This window comes from Trachypithecus francoisi, unplaced genomic scaffold (assembly GCF_009764315.1).
Source record: "Trachypithecus francoisi isolate TF-2019V2 unplaced genomic scaffold, Tfra_2.0 Lachesis_group10, whole genome shotgun sequence".
In the NCBI taxonomy this organism is placed as follows: Eukaryota; Metazoa; Chordata; class Mammalia; order Primates; family Cercopithecidae; genus Trachypithecus; species Trachypithecus francoisi.
Window position 1 is genome coordinate 84,030,634 of NW_022681455.1, and position 12,307 is coordinate 84,042,940.

General features: G+C 55.9%; 2 protein-coding genes across 6 annotated transcripts in view; both read left to right on the top strand.

Moving 5' to 3' along the window:
• Positions 1–3,040, top strand: part of FBXL19 (F-box and leucine rich repeat protein 19) — a 27,614-nt gene extending 24,574 nt beyond the window's left edge. For 2 of the 4 annotated variants that reach the window (XM_033218169.1, XM_033218174.1), the window contains exons 10-11: positions 991–1,209; positions 1,314–3,040. In XM_033218169.1, the coding sequence (XP_033074060.1) occupies positions 991–1,209; positions 1,314–1,492 (398 nt within the window). In that variant the 3' untranslated portion in view covers positions 1,493–3,040. The remainder of the gene's footprint in view (positions 1–990; positions 1,210–1,313) is intronic. The other 2 variants (XM_033218173.1, XM_033218172.1) reach the window with 1 other exon arrangement.
• ORAI3 (ORAI calcium release-activated calcium modulator 3) lies at positions 2,561–9,193 on the top strand. 2 transcript variants are annotated; one of them, XM_033218182.1, is made up of 2 exons: positions 2,561–2,825; positions 7,430–9,193. In XM_033218182.1, exons 1-2 carry the CDS (start codon positions 2,583–2,585, stop codon positions 8,087–8,089), a joined length of 903 nt encoding a protein of 300 aa, XP_033074073.1. In that variant the 5' UTR covers positions 2,561–2,582; the 3' UTR covers positions 8,090–9,193. The 2 variants fall into 2 exon arrangements, with proteins under 2 accessions (XP_033074073.1, XP_033074074.1); XM_033218183.1 differs by lacking the exon at positions 2,561–2,825 and adding an exon at positions 3,335–3,782.
• The last annotated feature ends 3,114 nt before the right edge of the window (positions 9,194–12,307 follow it).

The following is a 12,307-nucleotide window of genomic DNA, read 5'->3' on the forward strand; positions in this document are numbered from 1 at the left end:
GCAGGAGAATTTCTTGAACCCGGGAGGCGGAGGTTGCACTGACCCAAGATCATACCACGGCACACCAGAGCAAGACTCTGTCTCGGGGGGTAAAAAAGAAAAGGAAAACGTATATATGTCAGAAAAATGCATATAATATGTAAAATGGTGAGAAAAGAGGAAAAAATGCAAGGAAGTGGTAGGAGTGTGGGGAATTACATTAGTTTTTGCATTGCTATAAAGAAATGTACCTGAGGCTGGGTAATTTATAAAGAAAAGAGGTTGAATTGGCTCAGGGTTCTGCTGTACAGGAAGTGTGGTGCCTGCATCTGCTCAACTTCTGGGGAGGCCTCAGGTAGCTTTTACTCTTGATGGAATGTGAAGGAGTCTGCATGTCACATGGCAAGACAGCTAGCAAGAGAGAGGAGGGGAGGTCCCCAGACTGACTGACTGACTGACTGACTGACTTATTTATTTATTTATTTATTTATTTATTTATTTATTTAGAGATGGAGTCTCGCTCTGTTGCCCAGGCTGGGATGCAGTGCCACAATCTTGGCTCACTGCAACCTCCACCTCCTGGGTTCAAGTGATTCTCCTGCCTCAGCCTCCTGAGTAGCTGGGATTACAGGCACCTGCCACCATGCCTGGCTAATTTTGGTATTTTTAGTAGAGACAGGGTTTCACTATTTTGGCCAGGCTGTTCTCGAACTCCTGTCCTCGTGATCCACCCACCCCAGCCTCCCAAAGTGCTGGGATTACAGGTGTGAGCCACCACGCCTGGCAGAATATTGTAGTCTCAAATACAATAATCATGGAAGGCCTCCGATGAGGTGATGTGAGGCGTGGACAGATGAGGTCAGGTCATGAGGGTGTTTTTGAGAAGAGCAAGCCGCAGAGTGCAACAGGTCACTCACTCATGTGGGAAGCAGGTAGAGGGGAGATGGTCTGGATACCTGGGCACAGGGATGGGAGTGGCCAGGAGTGCTGACCTCTCATCTGGCTGCCCAGGGCAAACAGAGAGCCGTGGTCGGCTGCAGGGGGTGGCAGAACTGCGCCTGGCAGGTCTGGAGCTGACAGATGCCTCCCTGCGGCTCCTGCTGCGCCACGCACCCCAGCTGAGCGCCCTGGACCTGAGCCACTGCGCCCACGTCGGGGACCCCAGTGTTCATCTCCTCACGGCCCCCACGTCCCCACTCCGGGAGACCCTGGTGCATCTCAATCTTGCTGGTAAGCACAGTTCCCCATCCGTCCCGCCAGCCTATGGGTCTCCACGGCCAGTGCCAACCCCTTGCTCACCTGCCTGGTCTCAGCTGCCACTGCCCCATCCCCAGGTTGCCACCGCCTAACGGACCACTGCCTCCCGCTGTTCCGCCGCTGCCCTCGTCTACGCCGCCTAGACCTGCGCTCTTGCCGCCAGCTCTCACCCGAAGCTTGTGCCCGGCTGGCAGCCGCTGGGCCCCCTGGCCCCTTCCGCTGCCCTGAGGAGAAGCTGCTTCTCAAGGACAGCTAGTTGGGCGCCCCCCACCCTCCCCCGGACTTGACAGGAGCCTGGACCTCCGGCTTCATTTCACTCCTGCTGGGAGGCCAGGTTCCCACCTCACCACCCCGGGATTCCTGAGTGTCAGTGACTTGGGATTCCCACCCAGGGACTCAAGCCAGCCACCCCCTTCTTTCCCCCCTGCACTGATATCTCTGGGGGTTTCTCCTTCCCATGTCCTCCCCCTGCTACCTGCTTCATTGTCCATCCCCTGGGGGGAGTGGGTCAGAGGTACTAGGGTGCTGAGCCGAAGGGACGGTGGGAGGGGGGTTATGGTTCAAGTGTTGGGGGGGAGAATGGGGAAAGGACACACAGAGGATATGGGAGCCAGGGGCTGAGGGAGGTGGAAGGGGCGGGGGGCGGGGCAGACAGCAGACCACCAAGGGTTCAGGGAACAAAGACCAGTTACTTCAATTGGGGGGCGGGGGGGGGCACAAAAGGAAAACCAGAGGAGCAATTGGGTATCCAGGTGTCAGAGGTAGGGGAGCCAGGGGCAAGCCGGGGCTGAGCTGGAGGTGGGGATGAGAGCAGGTGTGGGGACAGCAATACCCCCTTGGGGGTCACCTCTCTGCTTCCCCCCTCCCCAGGCTTCAGTTCCTTCCCCCGACCCTGACTCCTTGAACGTCACTGAAAACGGCAGCTATTGTAAGGAGTGTGGGCCGCGGGCAGCCGCTCTTCAGCTCACGGCCCAGGGGAGTGGCGAGGGGCGCCCCAACCCCTGCCCGCCTCTCCGCACAATACTTGAACATTCATCTGTACTGAAGTGTTACTTGAACCGGGGGAACCTCGGACCTGGGGGAGCCGGAGTGTGAGGGGGACTGGACCAGCTTGGACTGAGACCTGAGACCGGGCCGGTGGGTGCCCATTTGGGACTGCGCCACCCCCAGGCTTGTTCTTGTTTTACTGTATTGAGCGGCGGCACCCGCCGGACCTGCGTTATGGCTTGGGGGCGCAAGCCCAAGGATGGGGACTATGGGACTCCTCCAGCCTGGCTCTTCCCACTCTTTCATCGTCACGGAAACTTGTATCCCATTTGCCCAGGGAACTGCCACTCCTGGTTGTCATGGAAATAGCAGCCAACGGACACCTCCCGATGCCAGTGCTAAGGCTGGAAATGGCCCCTCTTAGTTGCCATGGGAACCTAGTAACAGACTCTGCTGGCCCTCCTTCCCGCCCTTTCTTCCAGCGCGGGGTGGGGCTTCGGAGCCCGGGGGAGGAGCTGGGTCAGGTCCCGCCCCTCCACGCAGGCCTCCGGGGGGCCGGGGCTTACCATGTAGGGGAGGGGAGATCTATCCACATACCTCAGGTAACAGGGAGGTGCGCGGGTGGGGGGAGGGCTGGGCGGACCAAAGGCCGGAGGGGAGGGGCCTGGGGATCGCTAGAGGCTTGAGGATGGGGCCGCTTGAGGGAGGGAGGAGGCAGCCCGGCAAGGGGCAAGCGGGGGACCCAGCCGGGCTGGGCCCCTGGGCCCCGGGTCTGTACAATACGGTTTGCTATAAAATTCAAAATCTTCCAGCCGGGCTGCGGAGTTCGTGTGTGTGTGTGTGTGTGTGTGTGCAGGGTCCCTACCTACAGATGAGTGGGCTCACCTCTCCTGGGTTCATTTTGGGAGGGATTTGAAAGTGTGGACACCTGGGGTATCCAGCTGTACCTTGGAGGTGGCTGTGGCTGGCGTGCACCTCGGTGGGGTCCGGGCGCTTGGATGATGATCTTGGTGGGTAGGGGTCGCGGGGAATCTCTGTGGGTCCGGGACCACGGGGACTCAGTCCCCGGCTCCACCCCATCATGTGGCCAGCCCGGCTCCGCCTCTGCCCCAGTTCCTGTTTCGGCCTCCGCTGTCCCGCTCCGGCCCCTGGGGCTCTCCGCAGACGCTGCTCTTCCTGCTCCGCTGGGGCCGCCTCTTCTTGGGCGCCCGCCGCCTGCATTCTGCTTGCCCTATCGAGGGATGGGGCCGTCCCTGGGCTTGAGCCGGCCCGGCTGGGGCCCCTGAGGCGCCTCCGCCCAGTAGTGACCGCCTGGTGCCGCCGCCCCCAGGATGAAGGGCGGCGAGGAGGACGCGTGCGAGCAGGCCCCGCTGAACCCGGAGGGCGAGAGCCCTGCAGGCTCGGCCACGTACCGGGAGTTCGTGCACCGCGGCTACCTGGACCTCATGGGGGCCAGTCAGCACTCGCTGCGGGCGCTCAGCTGGCGCCGCCTCTACCTCAGCCGGGCCAAGCTCAAAGCTTCCAGCCGCACGTCTGCCCTGCTCTCGGGCTTCGCCATGGTGAGGGGCCGGGAGGGGGCACACATGGTGGGGCAGAGCACGTGGGGGACACAGGTTGTGGGGGGGGAGTAAACAGGTCCCAAGGGAGACAGGGCAGAGGGGGCTTTCGTCAAGGGGGAAGGAACAAGGTCCCAAGGGACTCAGCAAGTCCCTTTTTACCGAGGTGTGTGTACAGGGGCCCCCAGGAGATGGGGCCACCGGAGGACACTAAGGTCCTAAAGGTGTCATAGAGGGAGTGGGGTGAACAAATCACCAGTGGGGCTGACTGCAACGATAAGGCAGAGTGCCTGTGCCTGGCAGAAGTGATTCTTAAGTCCCAGTGCCAGCTTCAAAGGCAGGTCAGGTGGGTGGGGGCTGCATCAACAGGCGGGGGGGCTCGAAATGGATCAGCTGGGTGGCAGGGTCACCCAGCTGAAGTTGGGCCCGTCCCAGGGAAAGTGGCCACTCTCCAGCGGGCCCAAGGGGTGCTAGTGTCAACCAGGAAAACTGACAAGAGATCATGCCCGGGAGGGAGCCGCTGGGGAGAAGGCCCATGAGGAAGCTGATAAGCGATTCTCAAGCTGATAAACCACAGGTGCAGGAGGATGATGTCGGCTAACGGTCTGTCCCAGCGGTGGCCTCACAGGAAGTGGGACAGAGGGAGGTCCCAGGGTGAGGATCAACAGACACAGTCCTGGCTCCTCCCTGCTTGTGGCCAGCTATGTGACCCTGGACAGGCCTCCACCCCCCTTGCAAGCCAGTGGGAAACTGTGAGATCATGGAGGGTGCGCCCTCTGTAGCCCGCCAAGTACCCGCCCCAGGGTGAGCCAAGCATGCCAGAGCAGGCCACTCACCAAGGATGGCTCAGACTAGCCTGCTAGTCCAATTGGACAGGTGTGGAAAGCAAAGGTCTCGCCTCTGGGCAGGAGTGAATGAACTGGGACCCAGGGTTGCTGCTCTGTTAGTCTGGGGTTTCCCCACCATCACCCCAGGAAAAAGAAGAAAGTGAGCTGCAGGAGGTACTTTGGGGAGCGCACTCCTGTGGGGATGGATATCAGAGGCGGTTGGGGTAGGGACCATGGAGTTAGGCGATCTGGGCTAGTCCCTGCCCCATCTGTGTCATAACCTCCATATTTGAACAATGACAGGGAAACTCTCTAACCCTAAGGGTCATCATAAGCCTATGGTCTTCTACATGGGTTCCCAGAATCCACAGACCAGCTTACCTTTCCTGATGGGGGGCATCACCTGGGGACAGGGCGTTGGTGCCCCTTCATCTACACAGCCTGCAGAGGGAAGGTAGCAGCCACCTGAGCTGAGGGAGGTCAACCCCGTGGTCCAGCCTGTTCCCAAGGAGACAATCCCTCTACAGCAGAACGTGCAGGTTGCTGGGGTGACAGCTTAAGGGCCTGAGCCTTCTCTGCAGGAGTAAGGGGCTGGAGGTTTAGGTTCTGGGGGCAGGACTGGCCGCAGTCCTAGCAGGGGAGACCGAGGCTGGACCAGGCTCTGGGAGAAACCAGGACTAAGCCTGGCCCAGATCCCTGTCTGTGGAAAACACCTCCTGACACCCGCCATGGCCCAATTTCCCAAAATACTCAGCCCTGTTTTCCTGCCTCCACCCACCAGCCTCTACACCTACCTTCTTTCCCCAGGCCCAGAGCAATCGAATGGACCCTACAAGAACCAGGGATGGGGAAAGAGTGGGATTCTGAAACTCAGATGGCCTAAGTTAGAATAGCATTATACAAATTGTATCCAGCTGTCACTAAGCACCAGGCATTGCCCTCAGTGCCTTTATGTACATCATCTGTTAGCCTACGAAGTGGGTACTGCTACTCTGGCCATTTTACAGATGAGGAAACTGAGGATCAGAGATGTTAAGACACCTGCCCAAGGTCCCACAGCAAGTAAGTGGCAGGATTTGAGCCTAAGCAGTCTGGTTCCAGACTCCAAATTTATACATTCCTAGAATAGGTTCATCAACTTAAATGTCTGCAAAGGGCCAGGCAAGTAATATGGATACCAAGTTGGCTGGGTAGGGACTAGCAAGCAAGAGACCCCCTGACATCGAGGGTGATGGCTCACACCTTTCATCACAGCACTTTGGGAGGCCAAGGCAGGAGGATCGCTTGAGCCCAGGAGTTCAAGTCCAGCCAGCCTGGGCAACATAGCAAGACCTGGCATCTACAAAAAAAAAAAAAAGAGAGAGAGAGAGACCCCATGACCTTTCCAAGGGGAGCAGCCATGACTGATTTGAGCTGATAGTTGCCGTGCAGGAACGCGGGCCAAGTGTGGCCAATTCTTCCAAGTTTTCAAGGGGATCTGGAAATAGGGATATAAAAACTCTCTTGAGTTTTACAAGTTGGCAACATCTTCCATTTTTTAAGAAACACACTGTGTGAGCCAAGCAAAACACGTCTGCAAGCTGGAAGTGGTCCACAGTGTGCCGATTTGTAAACTCTGTCCTCAGATTTTAGCACTCACTATAGCAAGAACAGCAAACACGTACATAGTGCTTACTCTGTGCCTGGCCTGTTCCTTTCCTCTTCCTTTCCTCCCTCCTTTCCTTCCTCCTTTCCTTCCTTCCTTCCTTCTTTCCTTCTTTCCTTCTTTCTTCTTTCTTTCTTTCTTTTTTTTTTGAGACAGAGTCCCACTTTGTTGCCCAGGCTGGAGTGCAGTGGTGTGATCTCGGCTCACTGCAACCTCTGCTTCCTGGGTTCAAGCAATTCTCCTGCCTCAGCCTCCAAAGTTCCTGAGTAGCCAGGATTACAGGCACATACCACCACGCCCGGCTAATTTTTGTATTTTTAGTAGAGACAGGGTTTCACCATGTGGCCAGGCTGGTCTTGAACTCCTGACCTCAGGTGATCCACCCGACTGGGCCTCCCAAAGTGTTGGGATGAAAGGTGTGAGCCACCATGCCCAGCCCATTTCATGTATATTTCATTTAATGTTTATACCAACCCTACAAGGCAGGGAGGTGCTGTTATCAATCTCCATATCCAGATAGGAAATTGAGGCACACAGAGAACTGACTTGCTCAAGATTACACAGCTCGAGCACAGAATGAGCCCAGGCAGCCCAGCTCCAGAATCTGCTGTTTGATCCCTATGCAGTAAACCTGTCAGAAGCATGTCATCCAGCCTCTTTTTTTTTTTTTTTTTCCGAGACAGAGTCTTGCTCTGTCGCCCAGGCTGGAGTGCAGTGGTGTGATCTTGGCTCACTCAAACTTCTGCCTCCTGGGTTCAAGCAGTTCTCCTGCCTCAGCCTCCCGAGTAGCTGGGATTACAGACATGTACCACGATGCCCAGCTAATTTTTGTACTTTTAGTAGAGGCAGGGTTTTGCCATGTTGGCCAGGCTGGTCTCAAACTCCTGACCTCAGGTGATCCACACACTTTGGCCTCCCAAAGTGCTGGGATTCTAGGCTTGAGCCACCGCGCCCGGCCATCCAGCCCTCTTGATAGGCAGGTGGGGAAACCAGAACAGAACAGAGCCTTTGCAAAGCTATCCATTCGTTTACTCAACAGAGACTGAATGTCTCTGCTTTCTGCCAGGCACAGTTCCAGGTCCTAGGGATATGTATCGGTGATGTATCCCAATAGGCAGAAAAAATCTCTACAGTTGAGGAGGTTATGGGAGTCAGTCCATCCCCTCTTGTCCCTGCAGGTGGCCATGGTGGAGGTGCAGCTGGAGAGCGACCACGAGTACCCGCCTGGCCTGCTGGTGGCCTTCAGTGCCTGCACCACCGTGCTGGTGGCTGTGCACCTCTTTGCACTCATGGTCTCCACGTGTCTGCTGCCCCACATTGAAGCTGTGAGCAACATCCACAACCTCAACTCTGTCCACCAGTCACCACACCAGAGACTGCACCGCTACGTGGAGCTGGCCTGGGGCTTCTCCACTGCCCTGGGCACCTTTCTTTTCCTTGCTGAAGTTGTCCTGGTTGGTTGGGTCAAGTTTGTGCCCATTGGGGCTCCCTTGGACACACCGACCCCTATGGTGCCCACATCCCGGGTGCCCGGGACTCTGGCACCAGTGGCTACCTCCCCTAGTCCAGCTTCCAATCTCCCACCATCCTCTGCATCCACAGCACCGTCCCAGGCTGAGCCAGCCTGCCCACCCCGGCAAACCTGTGGTGGTGGGGTGTCCCATGGGCCAGGCTGGCAAGCAGCAATGGCCTCCACAGCCATCATGGTACCCGTGGGGCTCGTGTTTGTGGCCTTTGCCCTGCATTTCTACCGCTCCTTGGTGGCACACAAGACTGACCGCTACAAGCAGGAACTAGAGGAACTGAATCGCCTGCAGGGGGAGCTGCAGGCTGTGTGAGGCTGGTGTTAGCCACCGCTGCAAGCACTGCCTCCCTCCTGGGTCTGCAAGAGGCCTCAGGGGCCTACAGACCTCATTCCCCCCATCCCCTGGCTGGAGCCATGTCAGGCAGAGTTCAGATTCCTGCCTGCAGGGTCCTCTGGGCTGGGCCTTGGGGCAGCTCCCACATTCCCAGGGATTTTCCCCATCAGTCTGTCCCTTGGATTTTACAAGCTATTCTGCACCTGGGCTGGCCTTAGTTGAAGGATCACGCAGTAGATATAGGGGAGGCAGGGAGAGCTTGTGGGACCTTTGGTGCTGACCTTAGCCACCATTTCCATTCCTATACAGGATGCGAAGATCAGAAGGCAGCCAACCCTTGGTTTAATTTTTTTTTTTTTTTTTTTTTTTTTGAGACAGAGTCTCTCTCTGTTGCCCAGGCTGGAGTGTAGTGATACAGTCACAGCTCACTATAGCCTCAACCTTCCAGGCTCAAAAGATTCTCCCACCACAGCCTCCCAGGTAGTAAGTAGCTGGTACTACAGGTGTGCACTGCCACACCCGACTAATTTTTTTGTATTTTTTGTAGAGACGGGGTTTCGCCACGTTCCCAGGCTGGTCTCAAACTCCTGGGCTCAAGTGAACCTCCTGCCTTGGCCTCCCAAAGTGCTGGGATTCCTTGCTTTATTTCTGTAGAATCTATTTTATGGTTGGCATTTTCGGGGAAGATTTTGATGGGTTCCACATTCTTGCTTTAGTTGTTGTAGAGGGATTTGAGTGTTTCTACCCCAGGCATTGGTCTAGCTTTTCCTACAATGAACCTATCTTTGGAGGTTGGAGCTCCCCACCTTCCCCCACCGTCGTGACCTGTGGCCACTCGCAGGAGGGATGGTGCCTGACCCACTGCCCTAGCACCATGCTATGCACCAAACTTGTTCTCCCCGCTGGGCCAGGGCTGGGATCTTTAGAGACTGACAGCCTCTGCCCCGGGCCTGAGTCCTTAGCAAGGGTTAGGTGAGGAGGTTTTAAGGGAGAAGGTCCAGTCCTTAGCCCTTGGAATACAAAGCTTTTCTGACACTGAATTTGGATGCACCTTGTTTTATATAATAAATCATGTTTCACAGATGTCTCTGTTGCTGTGAACGGGATGCAGGGCAGGCCTTCTTAGGATAACTTTACTTGTTCCCAAGAGCTGGGAGGTGGCAAGTTTGGGTGGACAGGACCTGGGAGGGGAGTGGGTTTCAGGTGTAACCCTGTCAGATGCTAACAAGAGCCAACAGCTTCTGAATGGGGAGAGTTATTCCAAGGCTACAGGCTTTGAACTCTTGTCCCTGAGTCCAGAGTCTCTATCTCTTCCACTGAGTTTTATTTATTTATTTAGAGTTGGAGTCTTGTGTTGCCCAGGCTGGAGTGCAGTGGTGCGATCTCGGCTCACTGTAACCTCTGTCTCCCGGGTTCAAGCAATTCTCCTGCCTCAGCCGAGAAACCTGAGTAGCGGGGATTACAGGTGTGTGCCACCACACATGGCTAATTTTTGTATTTTTAGTAGAGACGGGGTTTCGCCATGTTGGCCAATCTGGTCTCAAACTCCTGACCTTAGGTGATCCACCTGCCTTGGCCTCCCGAAGTGCTGGGATTACAGGCGAGAGCCACCACACCCAGCCCTCCCTGAGTATTTAGTATAGGTTTTTCTTTCTTTTTGAGACAGAGTCTTACTCTTTTTTTTTTCTTTTTTTCTGAGACAGAGTCTCGCACTGTCGCCCAGGCTGGAGTGCAGTGGCATGATCTCAGCTCACTGCAAGCCCCACCTCCCGGGTTCATGCCATTCTCCTGCCTCAGCCTCCTGAGTAGCTGGGACTACAGGTGCCCGCCACCATGCCCAGCTAATTTTTTTGTGTTTTTAGTAGAGACAGTGTTTCACCGTGTTAGCCAGGATGGTCTCAATCTCCTGACCTAGTGATTCACCTGCCTTAGCCTCCTAAAGTGCTGGGATTACAGGCATGAGCCGTCGCACCCGGCCGGAGTGCAGCTGTGCAATCTCAGCTCACTGCAGCCTTGACCTCCCAGGCTCATGAGCCTACCGCCTCAGCCTCCCAAATAGCTGGTACCACAGGCATGTGCCACCAACCAAGCTAATTAATTTATTTTTTTTGTAGAGAGGAGGGTCTCACTATGTTGTCCAGGCTGGTCTTGAACTCTTGGGCTCAAGTCATCCTCCCACCTTGGCCTCCCAAAGTGCTGAGATTACAAGTGTTAGCCACTGCACCTGGCCTCAAGTTTCTTGAGCAACTACCACATACTAGGGGCCTTTCATAGGTTATCTTATTTAACTCCCCCAACACCTCAAGCGTTAAGCCTTTATCATTTTCATTTCAGAGATAAGGAAACAGGCCCAAGAAGGCTGAAGATCTTGCCCAAAACCACACAGTTAGTCCATGAAACTGAACTTGGACTATCTTTACCCCTTACATGGGAATCTCTCTTTGATTTGAGAAAAGGAACCAGTGCCTTTCAACTAGAACAGAAAGGAATCTGATCTCAACACCTATGCCGGCCGGGCGCGGTGGCTCAAGCCTGTAATCCCAGCACTTTGGGAGGCCGAGACGGGTGGATCACGAGGTCAGGAGATCGAGACCATCCTGGCTAACACGGTGAAACCCCGTCTCTACTAAAAAATACAAAAAATTAGCCGGGCGAGATGGCAGGCGCCTGTAGTCCCAGGTACTCGGGAGGCTGAGGCAGGAGAATGGCGTAAACCCGGGAGGCGGAGCTTGCAGTGAGCCGAGATCGCGCCACTGCACTCCTGCCTGGGCGACAGAGCCAGACTCCGTCTCAAAAAAAAAAAAAAAAACACCTATGCCTCCACGTAAATTTTTTCAGGCTTATTTCCCTCAAAATTTTAGTCCTAATCTTCTTCTGTCTTGTGGTGTGAGACCTTGGATAAGTCTCCCTTCCACCTTTTCCTATTACTTAAAATGGTGAATTTGCATAAACCAGGCTCTAAGGGTCTTTTCTGCACTGTTCGGCTGTCTACAAATTGACATCCAAGTTTAAAGGAAGACTCCGAAACTTAAGAGAGGTCAATGGCTTGCCCAAGGTCATATAGCGAGGGCTTGATGTACACATATCAGGAGCCTGGGACATCCTCAGCTCAGGAAAGGGGGCCTCCTGGGAGTGCCGGCGTTCACATGGGATCAAAAGACCTCAGCCTTAAGACCTCAGCCCGAGTTTTAGGTGTAGGCCTGGGCCGCTGCTGCCCTCGTGCGGAGGGATCCCGTGAGCATATGGCGCCACAGCCAAAGAAGCGGGCACTGGGACCACGACGCCAGGAGGACACCAGTCCAGTCCCGTTCCTGTAGGACCTCGTTTATTATTACAGGGCCCATTTAAGGGCACTTAGGCCCCACTAGGCTCATCAGAAAACCTTGAAGCAGTCCCTGGATTTAACCACTAATGGTGGGTTTGAGTACGGCAAAGTAGGGCACCTTCTACAGGCCTCTCTCTCCCCATCTGGCAAATGGGCATCCTAAGCAGCCAGACACCCAAGGACGATAACGGGAAGGAAAGGCACCCTGCATTTATGTGCGAGGCGGGGCAAACCGCCTGAGTCACCGCTCACGGTTGTGTTTTTCCACCTCCCGGCCGCCCCTCCCATCCGGATGAGTCCTGGTGGGTCCTCCCGGAGGCGCCCCCTAGTCCCTTGCTCCGCACGCCCTGACCACGCCCCTTGACTCGGCCCCGCCCACAGCGGAATCCGCAGATTCGCCAGGCCGGATCCTCAGAATTCCTCGGGTCCCTCGATACTTGGCTGAAAATTATCATCGGACTCTGACAGGAGCTCTGGGCTGGAGGCATTTTCCCCAGGGTCAGAAGTGGGCTATCCTCTCACTTGGGCCAGTAAGAAAAATCCAGAAAAAGTTGTCGATTCTGCCAGCAGGGATTGGCTAACGGGCCGTTATTTTCTTGACTCCACCAAGGCGGATGAAGGGGAGGCTGCGGCTAAGGCCGGGAACAGTGGCGAATCTGCAGCCTCTCAGACTTTGGCCGTGCAAGGAAGGGACGGGGAAGAGGAGCAAAGCGGCGCGCATCCTGTCCAGCGATTCGCCCCGCCCGCCCGGCGAATCTGCGTCTCCCGAACGCGCCACTGAAGCTTCCCCAGCGCTGGCTGGCCTCCTCCCCTCTGCCCCGCCCCTTTTCCTCAGGGACTAGTCGCAGCTTTCGTCGCCGCCGATTCGTCAA